At 34.9% G+C, this 22,285-nt stretch overlaps 1 protein-coding gene across 1 annotated transcript in view; it reads left to right on the top strand.

Moving 5' to 3' along the window:
• C12H16orf87 (chromosome 12 C16orf87 homolog) overlaps window positions 1-18,401 on the top strand; it is a 30,481-nt gene extending 12,080 nt beyond the window's left edge. Inside the window, 2 exon segments of the mRNA XM_002930761.4 lie at window positions 9,446-9,628; window positions 15,469-18,401. Of these exon segments, the coding sequence (XP_002930807.1) occupies window positions 9,446-9,628; window positions 15,469-15,587 (302 nt within the window). The 3' untranslated portion in view covers window positions 15,588-18,401.
• Window positions 18,402-22,285: the final 3,884 nt, after the last annotated feature.

Raw genomic sequence — 22,285 nt, 5'->3', positions numbered from 1 at the left:
ATTTTTTAATTTGAGAGAGAGTTGGGGGAGGACCAAAGGGAGAGAGACAAGCAGACTCCCTGCTGAGCGAGGAGCCCACTATGGGGGATTCAGTCTCACCACCCTGAGATCATGACCTGAGCCGAAATCAAGAGTTGGACGCTTAACCAATTCAGCCACCCAGGCACCCCTAAATTTATTTTTTCTGAAGGCTATTCCAGCTGTTTTGTGACATCAAGGGTGCCATTTTGCATTTAATAATTATGGGTATACCTTTTTCCTTTTAAAATTTTAATTATAAAAACTGTAAGGAAAAAGGAAACTGAAATTCTAAATGACATACTAGTTCGTAAAAGACTTCCTCTAAAGGTAAGAAAAAAGATAAAACAGTAAGAAATTGAAATAGCTTATTGGTGTTTAACCGTATGTTTCTCAGTGGATCTGAGTTTTAGATTAAGTTTAGTCAGATAAAAACCTCCTCACTTTTAATTGGGGGAAGAAAAAAAACATTAAAAAATTAAACCTAAACTTTTCAAATTATTGTCTAAGATAAATTAACAGGCAAAGGCTGATAAATAAGCCAAGAAGTCTATAAATGACATACTCACTTTAGTTAAGAGAGAAAAGTGAAATGATTATTGCCAATTGTCAGTACTTTTTATAAACCCAGTGATTGAACATTAATTCAGTAGTCAGTGATCCTCAGTTCTCAATTTCCTGACAGTGCAGGTTTGTTTTTGTTTTTTGTTTTTGTTTTTGTTTTTGTTTTTGGAAAACACTGTTTCTTATCTGCTAATCACTTAAAATTGCTATACATTCATATATGGGACATGGCTTTAGGGTTTTTTTTTTTTTTGCCTTTGGTGAAAGAACGCATACCTTTATTTACCTCTGTGCCTGTACTTTTAAGTCGTTAATCATATAGTTTGTAAAATGTTGAGTATATTCATTTTTAAGACTTTTTTGTAGAATCTTCTGACTTCTAATTATGACTAACTGTTTTAGGTCTGCTGCATAGCTGTCATACTAAGATTTCTTTCCTTTGTACTCTTAGGATAATCTCATTTTTCTTCACTACCATTTTTTTTTTAACTCGTGTTTTTATTTCTGAAATAAATTTTCCAGAAAGTTGTTTCAGACCTGGAAAAATTTTTTTCATAGAAGGTATGTGGTCGTACATTTCCTGTTTTCCATTGTGTGGAAGGCCTTTACTGTGTATTCACATATATTTGTTTATTTTTAAAGATTTATTTATTTATTTTAGAGAGTGTGCATGTGCACATGCAAGTACGGGGAAGGGCAGAGGTGGAGGAAGAGAAACAGTCACAAGCAGACTCTGCGGTGAGCATGGAACCCATCGTGGGGCTGGATCTCACAACCCTGAGACCATGACCTAAGCCGAAACCAAGAGTCGGACACTTAACCGACTGAGCCACCCGGGAGCCCTGTACTCATATTTAAATGTCATTTTCATTCTTCCTTTCCATCTGAGGTTTCAGATCTTCAGTTTAGAGCAATTTTTACCTATTATTTCTTTTTTCCCCATTCTCTTTTCTCTTCCTCCTGGCATACTGATTGCATACTTGTTGGATGATATATCAGGATTACCATCCACAGAGACTGACACTGGATTAGACAAATAGTTTGAGGGTTTTTTTCACTATTTCGTGAAGAAAGATGAAGTTGGCACTGTAGGACTAGTGATTCAGTGGTATCATCAAGGACCTAGGTTGGTCTCTTTCTTCTGCCCTGAGATTTGGCTTTCATCCTCGTTGTTACAAGGTAGCTGTTGTACCCCCAGACATCCCTTAAGCATTCCAAGAAGAAGAAGAGGGAAGGGCAAAGGGACAAAGGGACATGCCAGCTATGCTTACCCCCTTAAAAAAAAATTGTGCTGGAAACATTACCCAATTCCATTTATTTGTCATTGGCCAGAACAAAATGCCATGGCGACTTCATCTGCAGGAGGGTCTTCGAATGTATATATTTTAGCTGGACCTGTTGCCCTCTTGATCAGAACATTCTGTTCTTAATGGAGAGGGAGAAGAATGAATATTGGGTGGGCAATCAGTAATTGTGTCATGGATGAGTATTAGATTTCTTGGATCTTTCCTTCATTTCTCCTCACTTACTGCACCTATTCTCTTTTTTTGTTGTTTTTTGATGTTCCAGGAAATTTCACTGATTTCCTTTGTCAGACCTATGATTCTGTCTTTCAGAGGTGTCCATTATTTAGCTTGTCTTTTGCACTTTGATTTTGGCAGTTCATCTTGTTTCCTAATTTCTTCTTTTTTTATTGAATCTTATTTTTTTTTTCACATTTTTTGTGGTAAATTACACATAACATAAAATCAGTATTTTAATCATTTTAAAGATTTTATTTATTTATTTGAGAGAGAGAGAGAGCGTACGAGCAGGGGTTAGAGGGAGAGGGAGAAGCAGACTCCCTGCTGTGCAGGGAGCAAGATGCTGGACTTGATGCCAGGACCCTGGGATCATAACCTGAGCTGAAGGCAGATGCTTAACTGACTGAGCACCCTGTATTTTAAATGAACATTTCAGTGGCATTAAGTGCATTCGTTTTGTGTACTTAAGCATTACCACTGTTAATCTCCAGGACTATTTTCATCTTCCCAAACTGAAATGCCATACCCATTAAACAATAACTTTCCATTCCCCTTTCCCACTTCCCCAAGGCAACCACTGTTCTTCTTTCTGCACCTGTGAATTTAACTAGTGTAGTTACTTCCAATTTGGAATCATACTACATTTATCTTTTTGTGTCTGACTTGTTTTCTTTAGCATAATGTCTTTAGACTTCATCTATGTTGTAGCTTGTGTCAGAATTTCCTTTCTGACTAATATTTCCTTGTACGTATATACCACATTTAGTTTATTCATGCATTGATGGACACTTGAGTTGCTTTCACCTTTTATCTGTCGTGAATAATGCAGCTGTGAACATGGTTGTTCAAATATCTGTTCAATTTCCTGCTTTCATTTCTTTTGTATATATACCCAGAAGTGGAATTGCTGGATCTTATGGCATTTCTATGTATATGATATACCATAGCGTTTTCCACAGCAGCTGCACCATTTTAAGTGATCAGCAGCAGCCCAGAGTTTCCAATTTCTCCACATCCTCATCAACACTTATTTTATGTTCTTTTGGTAAGAGCCATTCTAATCAGTATGAAGTGATAACTTGTGGTTTTGATTTGCATTTCTCTAATGATTAGTGATGTTGAACATCTTTTCATTTGCCTGTCATCTTTGGATAAATAGCTTTTCAAGTTCTTTTCTCATTTTTGAATTGGGTTGTTATTGAGTTGTAGAAGTTCTTTTTATTCTGGATGTTAATCCCTTATCTGATAAACGTTTACAAATATTTTCTCCCATTGCATGAATTAATTGCCTTTTTTTACTGTTGATACTATCCTTTGATGCACAAAAGTTTTTAATTTTGTTGAAATCCAAGTTGTCCCTTTTTTCTTTTGTTGCCTGTATTTTCAGTGCCATATCCAAGAAATCATTGCCAAGTCCAGTGTTAAGCATTTTATAGTTTTAGCTGTAATATTTAGGTATTCAGTCCATTTTGAATTAATTTTTGCATATGGTATAAAGTAAGGGTCCAGTTACATTTTTTTTATATGTGGATATCCAGTTTTTCCAATACAACTGTTGAAAATATTATCTTTTTCCCCTTGAATCATCTTGGCACTGTTTTTGAAAATCATTTGACCATATATTCAAGGATTTATTTCTGGGCTCTCTATTTTATTCTCTTGGTCTATATATCTGTCATATGGCAGTACCACACTTTTTTGATTACTGTAGTTTGTAGTGAGTTTTGAAATCAGAAAGTGTGAGACTTCTGAGGTTTTTCGAGATTCTTTTGGTTATTTCAGATTGCTTGAGAGTCCATATGAATTTCAGGATTGAGCTTTCTATTTTTGCAAAAGAATCTTATTCTTTTTTTTTTTTTTTAAGATTTTATTTATTTATTCGACAGAGATAGAGACAGCCAGCGAGAGAGGGAACACAAGCAGGGGAGTGGGAGAGGAAGAAGCAGGCTCATAGCAGAGGAGCCTGATGTGGGGCTTGATCCCATAACACTGGGATCACGCCCTGAGCCGAAGGCAGACGCTTAACCGCTGTGCCACCCAGGCGCCCCAAGAATCTTATTCTTAATGATATAAAGTCCAATCAGATCTCTCTGAAGGTGTATGCAATACAATGTTTTAAGATTATCTTTTCTTTTCTTTTTTTTTTTTTAAGATTTATTTATTTATTTGAGAGAGAGAGGGTAAAGGAGGAACAGAGGGAGACAGACAAGCAGACTCCACACTGAGCATGGAGCCCAGTGTGGGGCTGGATTCCGTGACCCTGAGATCATGACCCAAGCTGAAACCAAGTGTTGGACAGGACACTCAGCTAACTGAGCCACCCGGGCACCCCTATTTTTTTCATGTTTCTTGAACTACTTTTGTTCCTCCTGTTTTAACTTGTTCCTTCTCTATTACACTTTTTATTTTCCTTAAATTGCTGGTAAACCTTAATTGCCTATTGATATTCATAAATGAAGGATTTGATTTATCAGTGTAGATAACTTTCATGACTATTCTACACTGTTTTAAAGGTCAGTTTTGATCATAGATCTCTTTAGTGTACACTTGGGAGGAGCTTATTGGCAGGCTTTTGGATGTAAATTACATGAACTGGGAGACACTGTGGAATTCCATGATGGCCAAAATAAGGAAAGCTTCATCCTGGGAGAGAATATGAAATTCCTTACATTATTTCATTTTTATGAGGAGCTGCCATTTGTTTGTTTGTGTCTTCTATGTTTTGGAGGTTCATAGTTCCTTTGAACATTGCTTGGTTCCTGAGAGCTTTACTTCCTGATGTCATTTGCTCTGCAGTAGTCCTGTAGGTATTCTGATGATCACTCTGTGGCCTGCTCTCCCTTATTGTACTTTTGTTCTGTCCTGGGAGGGGACAGAACAGCTGTCCCTTCTATAGGAGCCATCTTTTGTTTCTATTTTGGATTGTAGTGTCTTCTATTCTGGTTTCTTTCTTTCTTTTTTTTTTTTTTTTTTTAAGATTTGTTTATTTATTTTAGAGAGAGAGCATGAGCATGGGGAGGGGCAGAGGGAGAGAGAGAATCTCAAGCAAACTTCCCATTGAGCATGGAGCCTGACACTGGGCTTAGTCCCACAACCCGGAGACCATGATGTTAGCCAAAATCAAGAGTTGGAGGCTTCACCAACTGAGCCACCTGGGTGCTCCCTATTCTGGTTTCTTAATTAGAATCTGTTGAGCTTGCTGGTTTGCTAAAATTCTGTAATTTTGGGTGATTGATAGCATCCTTTCCTTGTTTCCATCAGTACAGATCTATTTTCCTTTTTCACCCATGTTTATTCTCTTTTCAGTGGGATTTTCCAGGAACGGGGAGGTAGATGCATGTGCTCAGTCTGATTTTATTTATTTAGCACTACTTAATATGTGTAGATGATATTCTAGAATCTGTGAATGAGACAGACAAAGGCATCCCAGCTCTCATGGAGTTTATATTCTAATGGGGGATTGAGCATATAAGTAAATAACAGATTATAGTATTAGATTATAAAAAGTAATTTGGGCTGTAAGACTCAAGATGGGGTAAGCTATAAATCAACATCTGAAGTAAATAAGTGGTCTCATTAAAAGTTTTGGAATGAGAGCGCTAGGCAGAAGCATTAGCAAATGCAGACACTTAAGGGGAAGAAAGAACTTTTATTAAAAGGAGGGCATGTCTGGAGTATACTGAACAAAGTGTTGCAGGATGAGAGAATATTGGAGAGAGAGGCAAATGTCAGGTCTTATAGACAGTTGTAGTCTTTGGTAAGGAAATTTGACTTTATTTTTAAATACAATGAAAAGCTAATGAAAGATTTTAGAAGGGGAGCTATACAGTTTGAATTTTTTAAAGATAATTTTGGCAGTATGTAGGAAACGTATTTGGTTTGGATGTTGCCCACAGAGGTAGAGAGCTGAGGAAATTGTGGATATATTTTGCAAGGAGTACCTGTGGACATTTGTGATGATATAAGAAGCAGTAGGCTGAGTTACAGATAACTACAAATTATTTGGCTTTTGCAACTGGATGGTGCTATTTACTAATATAATGAAGCTTTGGAGGAGGGAAAAGCAAGAGTGATTTTTTGATACATTTTGAGATTTTATTTTTTATTTTTATTTTTATTTTTTTTTATTTGACAGAGATAGAGACAGCCAGCGAGAGAGGGAACAGGGAGAGTGGGAGAGGAAGAAGCAGGCTCACAACAGAGGAGCCCGATGTGGGGCTCGATCCCATAACGCCGGGATCACGCCCTGAGCCGAAGGCAGACGCTTAACCGCTGTGCCACCCAGGCGCCCCTTTTTGATACATTTTGAAATGCTTGTAAGATATTATTAGAGTGAAGCTGTCGGGTAGGCAGTCTGGACCTTTGGGAAGAGGTCAGAGTTGAAAGTATAAATTTTGGAACCACCATAAATAATAGAGTGTGATGTTTGGATCTATGGATTATCTCGACAGAATGTAAGTAAGAGAAGAGGGCTCAGGTCAGAGTCCTACAGCTTTAATATTAAAGATGAGAAAGGACCTGGGGGAGAAGACAGCAAAAGGAGACAAAGAGAAATGGCTGGTGAGATGGGAAACCTGGAAACCAGAAAATCAAGTGAAGAATAATTTAAGGAAAAGAGTAGTCATCTTGGTTGAATTTTTGAGAGATGGTATTAAGATGATTAAAGAGAGGTGCTGTTAGATTTGGTAACAGATTTTTGTCCTTCTTGATGATAGGTTTCATTGAGTGGGCATCTGTATTGGAGTGGATTGATTAGTGAATGGGAGGTGAGAAACTGAAGGCAGAAAGTACAGATAGCTCTTTTTTGAGAAGTTTGCAGAGATGGGTGGGTAGCTGGAGGAACAAACCTAAATTCATTGTTGAATTTTAAAAGGCATACTATAAAAAGCTATACCTATCACTATTTCAACTTTTTTTTTTTTTAAGATTTTATTTATTTATTCGACAGAGATAGAGACAGCCAGCGAGAGAGGAAACACAAGCAGGGGGAGTGGGAGAGGAAGAAGCAGGCTCATAGCGGAGGAGCCTGATGTGGGGCTCGAACCCATAACGCCGGGATCACGCCCTGAGCTGAAGGCAGACGCTTAACCTTAGCTGTGCCACCCAGGCGCCCCAATCAACTTTTTTTTTTTTTAAGAAGTTCTAAGCTACACAAGAGCAGAAAGAAAATGGCTGCCCTGGCCCCATTCATACCCATGTTTACTCCTTCCCTTGCATATTATTTTTAAGCAAATCTCATATAATTTGTTATAAATGTTTCATTATATGTTTCTAAAAGGTAGAACTTTAAAAATATAAGCGCAATTAAAATTAACAATAATTCCTTAATATTTAATACCCAGCTGGTGGTGGTGACATTTTCAGGTTTCTCATAAAAACTTTAAAATTTTAAAGTTTTAAAAAACAGATATGTAAGGTCCACACAGTACCTATGGGCAATGTCTTTTTTAGCTTTAATCTATTGTTTTCTTTCGTTCTTTTTTTTTTTTTTTTTTTTAATTTTTTTTTAAAAAANTTGTATGTTAAAGAACCTATCACATTTACATCTGGATATGGTATTTAGGTATTGGGTCTTCATGTGGGATAACACATTCCTCCAGTGACTTTTATTTTTCCTGTGAATCGTAATTTGGATTCAAAGGCTTGATGGGATTTGATTTTCTTGATAAGACTAGGTGACCCATAAAGTCTGCTTATCTCTGTTTTTGTAATGTTAGCTATTTCTATTTAGCACTTACATCCTTTAGTTCATTTCTGTTTGAAAATGGTGATACTTTGGGGTGCCTGGGTGGCTCAGTTGGTTAAGCGTCTGTCTTTGCCTCAGGTCATGATCCCGGGTCCCGGGATTGAGCCCCAGATCGGATTGAGCCCCAGATCGGGCTCCCTGCTCAGTGGGGAGCCTACTTCCTCCTCTCCCTCTGCGCCTCTCCCCAACTCGTGCTCTCTCGCTCTCTCTCTCAAATAAATAAAATCTTTAAAAAAATGGTGATACTTTGATTTTATCATTCTTTATTTTTTAGCCACAGTAATTCTTAAATTAGAACTTCTCTTTATCTGTCCATGGTTACCCAGTGAGTGGTATAGTTTGAATAGAAAAGGCAGGGTAAATGCTTTATTCTTTCTATTCTATTTAAGTTTTCAAAATAGGGAGTTGGTTCTTTAGCATCTTCCTATGGTGGCTAAGTAGTTTTTGCTTGTGTTTTTTTAATTTAATGTCGTGTACTTATAGTTTTAAGTATATTTGATGTTACAGTTACTGTTTGTACTGATGCTCAGATTGTCCTAAAGTGGTCAGTGGGAGCCTTTTCAAGTTAGCCCTTGAGTCCTTTAACAAGACCATCGTTGTCTTTGATCAAACTTCCTTGCAATCTGGAATAATTAAGTGTCGTTGCATCATCTGGTGTATATCTGAGAATAGAATTAACTAATTCTCTAAGGGTACAGTATTTGGAAATAACCATTACTGTTTTACTTAAAAAGTTTTTTTTTTTTAATCTTACACTGGTCTATTAAGCATACTTATATTACAGTCTTTTAAATCATTCCCTTCTTGGGATATGAATTTTGTCTATTTTGGCCCTCTACCATTGTGGTTTGGGAAATTCTCTTTGTTGTTTTTGAGTTCAGGTATGTATTAAAGCAAGTTTTTTGTTTGTTGTTTGTCTTATCCAACATTTTGAATTGTTTGTGGAGTGAGAAGGATGGCTTCTTGGCATTAATTAAATCACCATATTGAGTAAAGTTCCCCTTTTGCTATTCCATTTAGGGATCTGCATGCTCTGAGAATGTCAGAAATGATCTCATCTGTGGCTAAAGTGAAAACTACTTATTACTTCCCTAGTGTTTTTATATTTTCTGTGGATGTTTTCTGTTTGCTTTTTATTGGTGACCTTAATGTATTATGGCTAAGGTCAGTTTTGCTTCTGTATTTGACGTGTTTCAGTCTATAATTTGAGTAGAGGGCAAAAAGGAATGGAAATTTTTTTTCCTTTTCTAATACTTTACCATTTTTAGCTTTGAAGCAGAGAGAAGGAAAAAGGCAGAAAGATCACTGTGAAATTGTGTGAACATGTAGGAGCTGAAATTAAAGGTGCCAAATAAAGAAACTGGTCTTCTGTTACAATTCCTCCTACCTCATGAGTTAATGTGGATCTGAATTCTGTTGAATTTCTTTTTTTTCTGTGTGGGTGTGAGGAACATAGATGTTATGGTTGTAGTTTTATAAAATATGCCAGGCAACAAACTCTAGTGCTATTTAGAAAGAAAAAGAAGACAATGAGAACTTGGGCAAACAGTTCTTGCTAAGCCCTAAAATATATCACTTTTATTCATCCATACAGAAAACAAGCATGAGGCCAAGAGGAGGCGAACAGAGAGAGTTAGGCGAGAGAAGATAAATTCTACAGTAAATAAGGATTTAGAAAACAGAAAGAGGTCTCGAAGTAACAGCCATTCAGATCATATCAGACGAGGAAGAGGAAGACCTAAAACTGCATCTGCCAAAAAACATGAGGAAGAAAGAGGTATGAATAAATCCAAGCAGTTTTGTTTTTCAAGTATTAAATTTTTCTAGATCTTAATTAGACAGTAGTAAAGAAAGTGTTTGGTAGGCATTGAGCTCTTGGACTTCAAATCACAACTCATATTTTAGTTTGAAAACATTTCCTCCAGGGTAGATGCTCGTTTAAAAAAAAAAAATCACAGAATTTAATTCTTATTGAAAAGTTTAAATGCTCAAATTAGGTAAAATTCACCTTGTTATAAACTGATGATAGTAGAGTTCAGAGATAATAATTTGTATATGACAACCTAGAGAAGCCTGTTAAAAATGATTATTTGTTTGTTTTTAAAGGTAAATCTGAGTTCTGTTAGACTTATTTCAAACTGTTATACTACGAGTTTTAAAATTTACTATTGAAAGTATTCTTCAGTATGAATTTTTAAATTGCTCAGTGTGTCCTGTGTACTTTAAGGCAGCTTTTGGATAGTTAGGTAAATTCTTCTTGGTCCAAAATATATTCATATTTCTCCTTACAGATTTTCTCCTTTCTTCTGATAACTAGTATGTCTGCCAGTAACTTGATTTTAACGGTTAACTAAAACTTCAGCTTCTCTTTTTATACATCTTCTAAAAAACCTTTTATCATGGAAGATTTCAAAGATGACACAAGAGTAGAGAGACTAGACTAGGATAATGAACCCCTGTATGGCCATGAATGAATATCTTTTGCAATTGAGACTTTCAAGCCTGTAATTAATGGAAAAAAGGGATGATTGCTCTTTATAATTGCTTAAAAACCTCTATCAAAGTAATTTCATCTTCAATGAAACACATTTATAATTTCTTATCTTGTTGGTGAGTTATACTTTGCTTTTTCAGGCATTCAGTTTTAGATAGTCAAGCATAAGTGTAAATTTCTCTTATTTTAGACATTGAGAATTTTTTTTAACCTGTTTACCATTTCTCTCTACTTTGTATGCTTTTATTTCAATAAAATTATGACTGTTAGGGAAAATAACTTTGCTGGTATAGCTGTCCTTAGCTTTTTCAGAGTTAATGGTTTCTTAGTGTTGTATGGCTAAAGGAATAAGGCTTATATCATATTTGTATTTTTTGAAGAATACTTAGATACTCCTTAATTCCTTGGGTAATTTTACTCCATTTTCTTTTTCCTTCTCTTATGCTGCTCTTCCAGAGAGTTTGAATTACTTTCTAAATTTGAATGTTTTTTAACATGGGATAATCAGAAAATCTGTGCTTAAAACTGTTTCAGAACGGAAACTAGGCAAACAAAAATCAACAGAAAAATTAAAACAAAACAAAGCAAAGCAGAGAAATACTGCTTGGCCCAGAAAACAGAACATTCTTTTCAGTTGAAGTAAAGGGAATGTAACCCAAAGAATGGAGAAGGAATGCTTCTGTTGGTGAGTGAGAGGAGATGAGAAAACAGATAATGACAGTCTTTTAGTTGGGGAAATGAAATCTAGATAGTTGTGCTAGGAATCTGTATGTGCAGGTCTGAAGTTTTATTCATGTTAACTTGAGAAAATAATTTAGTTAGCTATCAATTTTTTTCAGATATTTTGAGCTTATTAATAGAAAAGTTTTAAGCTATTTCTAGAGTAAGATATGCTTTTGATTTATTTTTAATACAAACAGGAAGATGCTCAAAGCAATTTTTGTAGAGTAAACTGGAATCTTTTCATGTAGGCCATGGGGGAGGGTGGGGAAGAGGTCAGCAAACTTTTTTTTGTAAAGAGCCAGATAATAAATATTTTAGGCTTTGTGGGCCATACAGCCTTCTGTTGCTGCTACTCTGCCCTGTCATTGTAGCTGGAGAGCAGCCATAGACAATATGTAAATGAATGGGCATGGCTGTGTTCCAGGAAGACTTTATAAAAACAGGTGGCAGGCCAGATTTGACCTTGGGCTGTATTTTACCAACCCTTGAGGCAGACCATGTTCTCTAAATATAATCCGGATAAGAAATATGAACTTTTGAAATCTCTATGTATTTTAGAATAGACTTCTTTCATGTGCTTCTTAGTATTAAATAGCTATTTACTTTAATTCAGTTTTTATTGATTCCTTGCTCATAGGGTACTTGAAAACTTTGAAGTAAGCTTTACCTTTAATAAGGACAGTTGGTGTATAAAAAACACTTTTAATCGACTTTGTTTTCTATATTTTGAAAAAGAATAGGAAGAAGAAACAATGGAAAAGGAAAGCTTGTTAGATACCTAGATAGCAAAATATCTTTATACGGTCATAAAAACAAACCATTAAACTTAAAATCTTGGTTGGTTTAAGATAAGTTTTCATTTTATATGAGGGGAGTATGATTATTTTGAATATTAGTAAAGTAGGAGTGACATTTAGATTAAAATGGACAATTCTGAATATCTTATTAATGAACATACAAGATTTATGTACAGTTCACATTAAAGCTGGTATATTGAGTAACTACATGAAGCTCTCCATCATTCTCAAATCCTGGTAATAATATAGTAAAGGGATTTTTTTTTTTTTTTTAAGGACCAAATTCCACAAGAACAAGGAACGGGAAAAGCAGCAGAATTCTAGAAAGTGATAATTGCTTTAGTAGAACCATGGGATCTAAATTGTTAGCCCCTTTGGGAAAACTAATAAACTGATTTTTATTACACAACTGCCTTAAGGTCAGGAATTTGTGCATATCAGTTATGTCTGGAAGCGTAAAGATGAAGGTGAGGCTAAAAATGAGATTGGAAGTCTTATTTTTTAATGGCCTGCTAGGGCTGTTTACCTCATTTCCCCCTCCTTCCAAATTTACCCTTTCAAAAGATAAGACAAAACAGTCCCTGATTTAGAGAACACCAGGTGTCATTGAGGGCAGGGATATTATATTGAAATCAGGAAGATTATGTGAAAATTGGAGATGGTAAATCCTGAGTTCTGTGGTCAGGCTTGGGTCTTTGAGGTAGGAGATGAGCAGTATCTTCTCTAGTAAATCTGAAAAACCCAAGAGAAAGGGCCTAAAATAAGGATACTTTCATTAGGGATTTCACAAATGGCCCAGTCAGATCATCCTAAATTGGTGGTCACAGTCAAGCTCCACAGATATGTATGAGTTAATCAGCTTTTTGGATCCCATTCTTAAATATGAGCATATTATCAAGAATTACTGAGATGTACAGAAGAAAGCATCTGTATGAAAGGCTCAGACCAAACAATAGGAAAAAAACAATAACTTAGATAAAACAGGTTTTTGCAGGAAAGAGAAAAAGTTAAAACTATTGTTAATGTTTTTAGCATGATATTATAGTCATGAAACAAGAATAAGATGATATTTAAATGGAAAAGCAGGTGTCAAAAAAGTACCTAGAAAATGAACTTCAAAATACAAATCTAAAAAAATATTTGTGTGTATAAAGATTGCAGAAATGAAAAACTTTTAACAGGTTTATAGACAGAATTAAAGAATTGTACCAAAATGTAGAGAAATAGAAAAAGAGATGAAAGGGGCACCTGGATGGCTCAGTCGGTTAAGCGTCCAACTCTTGACTTCGGTTCAGGTGACTATCTCAGGGCTGTGAGATCAAGCCCCATGTCAGGCTCTGTGCTGAGCGTGGGAAACCTGCTTAGGATTCTCTCTCTCCCTCTCTCTCTCTAAAAAGAAGGAGACAGAAAGGAAGGAAGGAAGAAAGAAGGAAGAGATGAAAAAAATAGAATGGGAAGGATAAGAAATTTAAAGGACCAGTTTGAGGTCAACATCTATAAATAACTGATGTTCCAAAAAAGAACATAGAAGATGGAGGAGAAGGAAGTCATCGATGAAATAATTCAAGAAATTTTTCCAAACCTGAAGGACATAGAGTTTCCACATTGAAATTGCCCACCAAATTCCCAGACCAGTAGATGGTTAAAAGTAGATTATGCTGAAGCATATCATCATAAATCCTATCTCTTTGGTTAAAGAGAAACTCCTTCAAGTGCCCAGGGAAAAAAGTGAGAAAAGAAAGTAATATTTGGAATTAATACAGTGGGATACTACCCAGCAAGGAACAGACTACTCATATATGAACAGACAGCATCATTGAATTTTAAAAACATGTTGAATGAAAGAAGCTAGACACAAAACAGTTCATGCCAGGTGATGGATGCCATTTATATGAAGTCCAAGAACAGGCATATTAATCTGTGGTGATAGAATCAGAACAGTAGTTGCTGGTGAGGTGGGGAGGCATTGACTGGAAAGGAGCATGAGGATTTTCCTGTATCTTGATTGTGGTGTGGGTTACATAGATGTATATTTTGTCAGAACTCATCCAGTTGTACGTCAAGATCTGTGTATTTCACTGTATGTAAATTTAGCAATAACGTTTTAAATAACTATAAAGAACGGTATTGGCTCTTTTTAAAACAGTGACACCATTAATTGGAAGATGATGTTTTGCCTTCATACTACTCAGGAAATCTACGAGTCTTTAGTCAACTGTACTATGAATTAGCATGAAGGTAGACTAATGACACTTTCTAACATTCAGGGTCTCAAAAATTTGCTGCCTGTACTCCCTTTCTCAGGAAGCTACTACAAGATACCTGGCATCAAAAGGAAGAAGTAAAACAAGAAAGAGTCCTGGGATTCAGGACACAGGGTCCAACTCAAGAGAAAGATGTTTATATCCAGCATGATGTTGGAGAGAGAGCTTGATGATAATTGTGTAGCAGGTCTAGAAATCAACCATTTCAGAATGGAGCAGAAGACTTGGAGAGACTTATTCCAGAAGATAAAATTGATAAAATACCTAGTATGTGTAGATGTTCTGAAAGATCTATACAACTCATTAGTAATGAAAACTAAGCAGATGGAAAAAGAATCTCTTCAGGAAAAAATGTGCAGGAAAACTGAAATCATTTATATAGTCAGAAGAATAATGTAAACACTGAATACTGATCTCACCAAAATTGTGATGTAACTGTAATGGGAAGATGGGATGGGGAGAGTATGGGGCTTAAGATACGGAAAACAATAAAATACTAACTTTTCATGGTGGAAGGTCAATTAATAGTGCCTAAAACCAAGAAATAGCATCACATAAAAACGTTGCTTAGAGAGGTAAAAATAAAAAGAAACAACTGAAAAAAAGTAGTTTCACTTGGAGTGTGGGAAGTGTGCATGGGGGAAGGAGGACTTCTGTATTTTGTAGCAAGTTGAATAAAAACGATTTGACTCTATATATTTAACTTTGATTAAAAGTCAAAACAAAACAAAAAAACAGACAAAAGTACAATCATAGAAGAGCCTGAAAAAAGAAGTTGGCAGAATGTACACAAAGATACTTACTGTGATTTTAGCTGGCTCTGAGATAATATAGGTGGTTTTTATTTTCTGTTTTTCTGTACTTTTCAATTTTCTATGAACTTGGATTGCATTTGTAATCAGGAGGTAGAAAAATAGAATTAAATGTTGGTCATTCTTATTTCTATAGCAGGGTCAAGGTAAAGAAGTTACTATATTCATAAAGTGACTGTTAGTGTTCAGAAAGGACCGTCTTTAGGGTGAGAAAATTCATTTTGATTGGGAGTGAGCTCATCCTAGTTGAAGAGAAAGAAATATTTGAGATTTTTACAGAAATGATGTAGATATTATAGACTGTGTCTAGAAATATATATATACAGTTTCCATTTAGTTCATGGCATTTCAGTAACTCCTTTGTATAATTTTTTTAAAAATTTGTTTAGTAGCATGATATACTATATAACATCTAATATATGTTGTTAGTATTATGTATATTTATATTGTCATCTAAAGAAATACTTGAAAGCCTCAAGTATTTTTTAATTACATTTACATTAAGCTTTCTCTTTTTCTTTTAACAGAGAAACAGGAAAAGGAAATTGACATCTATGCTAACCTCTCTGATGAAAAGGCTTTCGTGTTTTCAGTCGCCTTGGCAGAAATAAATAGAAAAATTATCAATCAAAGACTTATTCTCTGATATTTGTCTGCAAAATATGTTGAAACTGTCTTCAGGATTACATCAGCAGATTCTCAAACAGTTGTGGACTCTCAGGAGCATTCTGACTTTATCAATAAGGGCCATTGATTGTTTTTTTTCCCCTGTCATTTAGCCTGTGCCACACTTTGGGAGCAAAGCTGTAGGCTTGGACTGTTGTGGGATTTCCTTGTTTACCAAGGAGTATTGTCAGTGTTTTGTGTTTGCGATATAAGTAAGTATATTTACCAAAAACAAAAAAATAAAAAACAATGGATGGGAGTGGAAAAATGAAAACTAGGGAAATAAAATGCTTGATAGTTTTCAGGTTTGCCACCAGAGATGCAATATTTTAATTACTTTGAGAAAGAGTGACTTTTAAAAATATTATATTTCAGATTTTCAGCACTAACAGATTGCATATATACAGTTCATTTACTTTAAATAAATTGGCAATTGATATTTTACTGAATGGGGAATTAAGAATATAAACTGTACATTTTGTCTTAAATTGATTTTTTCTTGGCCTTTATTTTTATGACTTAAGGTATGAGTTATATTTTGGGAGATACTTCTAGACATTTGGGAAGTTTGGGTGCTATATGAAGAAAAATGTTTAAGGATATATCATACTTCAGATATAAACATCTTGTTTTCTTGAATGTAATTTATTTATTGGTTAAAAATACCCTTTCTGCTCTCAAGATGGTGCCTGTTAACCTAAACGTAAAATATATTTATTACATACAAAATATTTCTTAGATAGCCACTTTTAAGCAGTAATGTTTTATCTGAATGGATGTTCATTTATACATCCTGATAATTATTTAAATTGTTACTTAATCTCACTCTGGAAAAAAAATAAACCTTAATATTGAAACTAATAGATTAATAGTGTGGTATAAGTTTTTGATCTATGAATTTTGTGAAGTATATTTAAATTTTTAATTTTTCCAGTAATAAATGATAACTGTTTATGGTTGATTTATACTAAATGCTTTTGCATTTTTGCATCTCAATTTAATATTCAAACTTGACAGTAACTTCCCTTATTTCAGGTACCCCCGCACCCCCACCCCAGTGGCTGAATCTGTTTTGAAGTCTAGAAGCCTTATTAGAGAAGGTACTCATCAGTTAGATTTAGCCTTAAGAGAATTTCCCTTTGAGTTTCAATAGTTGCATTGTCAGCTTCATCCTGCCTCTCTCATCACCTCTCAAAAGAAAAAAAGATTCACATTTTTTCCTACTTTATTTAAATGGTAGCCAGCAGAGGGAGCTTAAAAGGTACTCTAGGTAGGAAGTAGAATTTTTCTAAGAATTCCTTTTCCCGCAATCCTTGTATTTACTATAGGTACTACTACAATTATCTTGTATGCATTTTAAAGCCCTAGTAATAAAGTTTATTCCCAAGCATGCTAATGTGATTTTTATCTTTGAAATATAAAGCTATTTTCATTTTGACAAGAAAATGTAAAAGTAATTAATATCTAAAAATGCTTTTGAGTATGTCCTCAGAAAAAGGAGGAACAGCTTAGGAAGTAGGCATCTCTATAAAGAATTATTGATGTCAGAGTCTATTCATTTAAAGCTGAAGACCCTTAGAGGAAGTACATGTTAGAATAGTCATGGGTACAATAAGGAAGGAGACTACTGTCTAGGCTGGAACTTACCGTGTAAAGAAGTAATTTATTTCAGATGCTTATGATGTTAAATCATAGGCTTATTTAAAAAGTTCTTTGGCAGAGGGGCAGATTAGGCTTATCCCCTGTTTGTGATGTAGCCGATTCAGGAAATTTCTCTAAAAATTCTGTTCTCCGATTTTTTTATAAGCTATCTCATTGTAAAGCTGAATTTGTCTAAGAATGTTGTAATGGTCTTGGAACATATTATTTGTCATTCATTGGTGTTGAAGAAACCTCTCCTACCAGCAGATGTCCTAAGAGCATAATTTTAATAATTTAGTTACATAATCCAAAGTTTGTTCTGCTTTAATACCTATAAATGATATGATTATTCAGAATGCCCTGAAATGATTCCATAATTAGATTAGGTGTGTTGAAGATCTGTTCATTCTTAAATGTGAACAAGATTAAATAAGAGGTATTTGGGAGTTGTTAGGCTAAACTATACAAATTTGTATGTTTACTTCCCCACCCAATCCCACTGTATTCCAAAATGTTTTGGGATAGGCACTTAAGTTTTTGAGACTTGATTTTGTTTTTTTAAACCTGAACATTTCTTAAGTTTTTATGGGCAGAGAAGCCTTAGGTTATGTTCAGTATAAGATATTTAAAAGTAAGAAAATATTGCAAATTATTTCTTCTGTGGCAATCAGTGGAAATAATCAAACATCTTGAGACAATTTATATTATGATGACATAAAATTTAAAATTTACAAATGACTTAAAAATTTAGCCAGAGTAAATTGACACCTCTTGAAATTTCAAAAGTAGTTTAAAAAATAATGCTCGGTATGTCGTGACATTTGTAGTGTTTCCTAAAAGTAGCCTGTGTTTTCTTTGAGATAAGAATTCAAACTGAAGAGTGTTTGACTTTCTAAACCCTGGTAATTGCATTTGATTCTCTAATTCTGACTATACAGATGTCTTAGTAATACATGTAATTTTTACTTTCAACCGAAATCTAAGCTCTTTGCATGCTTCATATGAAAGTATTAATGGGGCACCTGGGTGGCTCAGTTGGTTGACTTCGGCTCAGGTCATGATCCTGGAGTCCCAGGATTGAGTCCCTCATCAGGCTCCCTGCTCAGTGGGGAGTCCGCTTCTCCCTCTGACCCTCCCCACCTCATGCTTTCTCTCTCTCGCTCTCTTTCTCACAAATGAATAAATAAAATCTTTTTTGAAAAGTATTAATCAAATTCGTTTGCTTCTACATACAAAAATATGCTCTATATAGAATTTTAAATTTTTTTGTGTTTTTTGTTTTGTTTTCATCTTTGACTACTGTTATTATAAGGCTTGTTTTTACATTTGGTGATACACACACACACACACATACACACCCATATATATACACACACATGTACACACCTATTTTACTTTTTCTAGTTATTCTTCTGTGCTGTTTTAATCCACTTAGTTTATTAGTAGTGTTCATTGCTCAAAGATTACAACTATAATAATGAGTAAGCTAACATACAAAGCAAACTCTCTGGAATGACAAGTATGAGAAATACAGAGACTCCAGGCTGGACTGGAATATTCTTTTTACCACAGTCAAAAATTTTCCTTTTGAATTATTAAGGAATCTTTTATCCTCTTACTTTTCAGAGTGTCTCTCTCCTCCCCGTAATGTTTTATCAGTGTGCTTTTTATTTCTTTCCCTTATTATGCTGGCAAGGACCTCAGTACAGTGCTGAAAAAGAATCATGAGAAGAGGAAGATCCTTGTCCAGAGACCAGTCGTGGGAGAAACATACTCAGTCTTACACCATTAAATAGGTTGTTAACTATAGGTTTTTGTGTTGTAGAAAACCCCTTATTAAATTGAGGAAAAGCCCTTCTCATTTGCTGAGAGTTTTTATTGTAAACATTTGTCGAATTTTGTCAGATGGTTTTTTTCACATAAATTGAAAATATTTTTTTTCCTTTCGAATGCTAATATGGTGGGTCACATTGACTGATTTTTGATTATTGATGCCAGCCTTGCATTTCTGATATAAACCTTAACTTGGTTGCGTTGTATTATTTTTATATACTGATGAATTCAACTTGAATTAGTATTTTATTGAGGATTTTTATGTCTATGTTCATAAGGTATCTTAAACTGTAGTGTTTTTGTATTGTCTTTATCTGGTTTTATAATTAGGTGATACTGGTTTCATATAGTGAACTGGGAAGTATTCCATCTTTTTCTGCTTTCTTGAAGAGATTGTGTAGACTTAGTGTTATTCTTTAAATGTTTGGTAGAAGTTGGCATTGAAATCATCAAGGCCTAGAGGTGTATTTTAAAAGGATTTTACTAAGAATTACATTTATTTAGTAGTTATTGGATAATTTCAGTTATCTATTTCTGTTTGGATGAGTTTTGGTCAATTTCATTGAAGTTATGGAATTCAAATGTGTAAAATTCCTTGTATTTTTTTTTTATGTTTTGGGAGTCAGTGATATTTCTTCCTCCATTTTTTTTAAGACTATTTGAGAAAGAGAAAGAGCGCAGGGGAAGGGGAGAAGCAGACTCCCTGCTGAGCAGGGAGCCCAACACGGGGCTTGATCCCAGGACGCTGGGATCATGACCTGAGAGGAAGGCAGATGCCCAACTGACTGAGCCACCCCAGGCGCCCCTCTTCCTTCATTTTTGATACTAATAATTTGGGTTTGTTTTTTTTTTTGTCAGTGTAGAGTTTATTAATTGTGTTCTTTTTTTAAAGAACCAGCTTATAGTCTGTTGCTACTCTTTTTAAGTTTCAATAATTTATGCTTTTTATTATTCCCTTTTGCTTGCTTTGGGTTTATTTTTACCTCTTTTTCTGGTTTCTTATGGTGGAAACTCAGAAGCATTTAACGCCGTAAGTGTGCTTTTAAACACTATTTGCTTTGTCACACAAATTTTGTTGTGTTATATTTTTATTCTTGTTCAGTTCAGAATATTTTCCAATATTCCTTGATGTTTCTTCAATCTCCAAACATTTGGAGGCTTTTCTAGTTATTTTTCTGTTGTTGATTTTCAGTTTAAATTCATTATCATCAGAGAACATATTTTATACAATTTCAGTTCTTTTAAAAATTGTTAGTTTGTTAGGACTTAAGATATGGTTTGTTTTGGTAAGTATTCCGTGTGCACTTGAGAAGAGTGTGGATTCTCCTAATATTGTTCAGTTCTGTATTCTTGCTGAATTTTTTTTTAAAGATTTTATGTATTTGAAGAGAATGAGAGAGCATGAGAGTGGGTAGGGTCAGAGGGAGAAGCAGGCTTCCTGCTCAGCAGGGAGCCCAATACGGGACTTGATCCTGGGACTCCAGGATCATGACCGGAGCTGAAGGCAGTCGCCTAACCAACTGAACCACCCAGGTGCCCTCCTTGCTGATTTTCTACCACTGTCATTACTGAAAGAAGAGTGTTAAAATCTCCAACTATAATAATGAATCTAGTTCTCCTTTTAATTCTGTTAGTTTTTGAAGCTCTGTTGTTTGGTACTTAAATATCTAGGATTATTGTGTTTTGATTAGTGTTTGTATGGTAAGTATTTCCATCATTTTATTTTTTTATTTTTTTTATTTTTTTATTTTTTTAAAAGATTTTATTTATTTATTCAACAGAGATAGAGACAGCCAACGAGAGAGGGAACACAAGCAGGGGGAGTGGGAGAGGAAGAAGCAGGCTCTCAGCAGAGGAGCCTGATGTGGGGCTCGATCCCATAACGCCGGGATCACGCCCTGAGCCGAAGGCAGACGCTTAACCGCTGTGCCACCCAGGCGCCCCCATTTTATTCTTTTAAAAGATTTTATTTATTTATTTGATTAAGAGAGACTACGAGCAGGGGGAGACGCAGAGGAAGAGGGAGAAACAGACTCCGTGCTGAGCAGGGAGCCTGACGAAGGACAGATCCCAGCATCCTGGGATCATGACCTGAGCTGAAGGCAGCCACTTAACTGACTGAGCCACCCAGCATCCTATCCATCATTTTACTTTTAACCTACCTTTGTCATTGTATTTGAAGTGAATTTCTTGTGGAGAGCATATAGTAATTCATGCTTTAATTTTTCTGACAATCTCGATATTTTACTTGGTTTATTTAGACTGTATGTATATGTTGGATTATATCTGCTATTTTATTATTTGTTTTCCATATGATTTCTCTTTTATATTTTCCCATTTCCCTTTTTCTGGCCTCTTTTGGATTTCCTGAACGTTTTTTGGTGTTTTATCTATCATGATTTTTGACTATATCTGTATAGTTTTTTACTTTTCTTGGGGATTACCCTAAACAAACTTTTATAGTTTACTTAAAATCAGTATTTTACCAATTCAAGTGGAATGTAGGTATCTTATCATTTATATTCTTTTATCCTTTCTTTTTTCTGTTACAGTTGTCTTATAAGTTATAAAACTCATTGAATAGGGTTGTATATTTTGTTTACAACTCTTGTACATATTTTTAAGAACTCAAGAGAACAATCCATTACATATACCTGGATATTTGTCATATTTCTGTTGCTCTTTCTTAATTTCTGATGTTCTAAGTTTCCATTGGTATATCCTTTACACCTGGAAAACTACTTTTAGTGCTGATCTGCTGATGATGAACTCTCATAGTTTACCTTCATATAAGAATGTCTTTATTTTACTTTAATTCATGAAAGGTATTTTTGGAGGATATAAAATTCTAGGCTGACAGTTCTTTTTTTACAGCACATTAAAAATTCCCCCACAGCCTTCTGGTCTCCATGACTTCTGATAAGAAATAGACAGCCATTCAAATAATTTTTCATCTCTGTGAAATGTTATTTTTCTCTGGCTGTTTTCAGGAGTCTTTGTCCTTTTTATCAGTTTGATTATGGTATGTCTGGGTGTGGCTTTCTTTGAATTTTTCCTGTTTGGGGTTTTCTGAGCTTCTTGAATGTGTAAGTATTAGTCTTTCAACAACTACATAAAATTTTCAGTTCTGATTTTTTTGCTCTTCCACCTCCTTTCTCCCCTCTGAAACTCCAGTGTTGTTGGACTTTTTAATATCATCTCACA

The sequence above is a fragment of the Ailuropoda melanoleuca genome, chromosome 12, assembly GCF_002007445.2.
Source record: "Ailuropoda melanoleuca isolate Jingjing chromosome 12, ASM200744v2, whole genome shotgun sequence".
In the NCBI taxonomy this organism is placed as follows: domain Eukaryota; kingdom Metazoa; phylum Chordata; class Mammalia; order Carnivora; family Ursidae; genus Ailuropoda; species Ailuropoda melanoleuca.
This window is presented reverse-complemented; position numbering and strand designations above follow the sequence as displayed.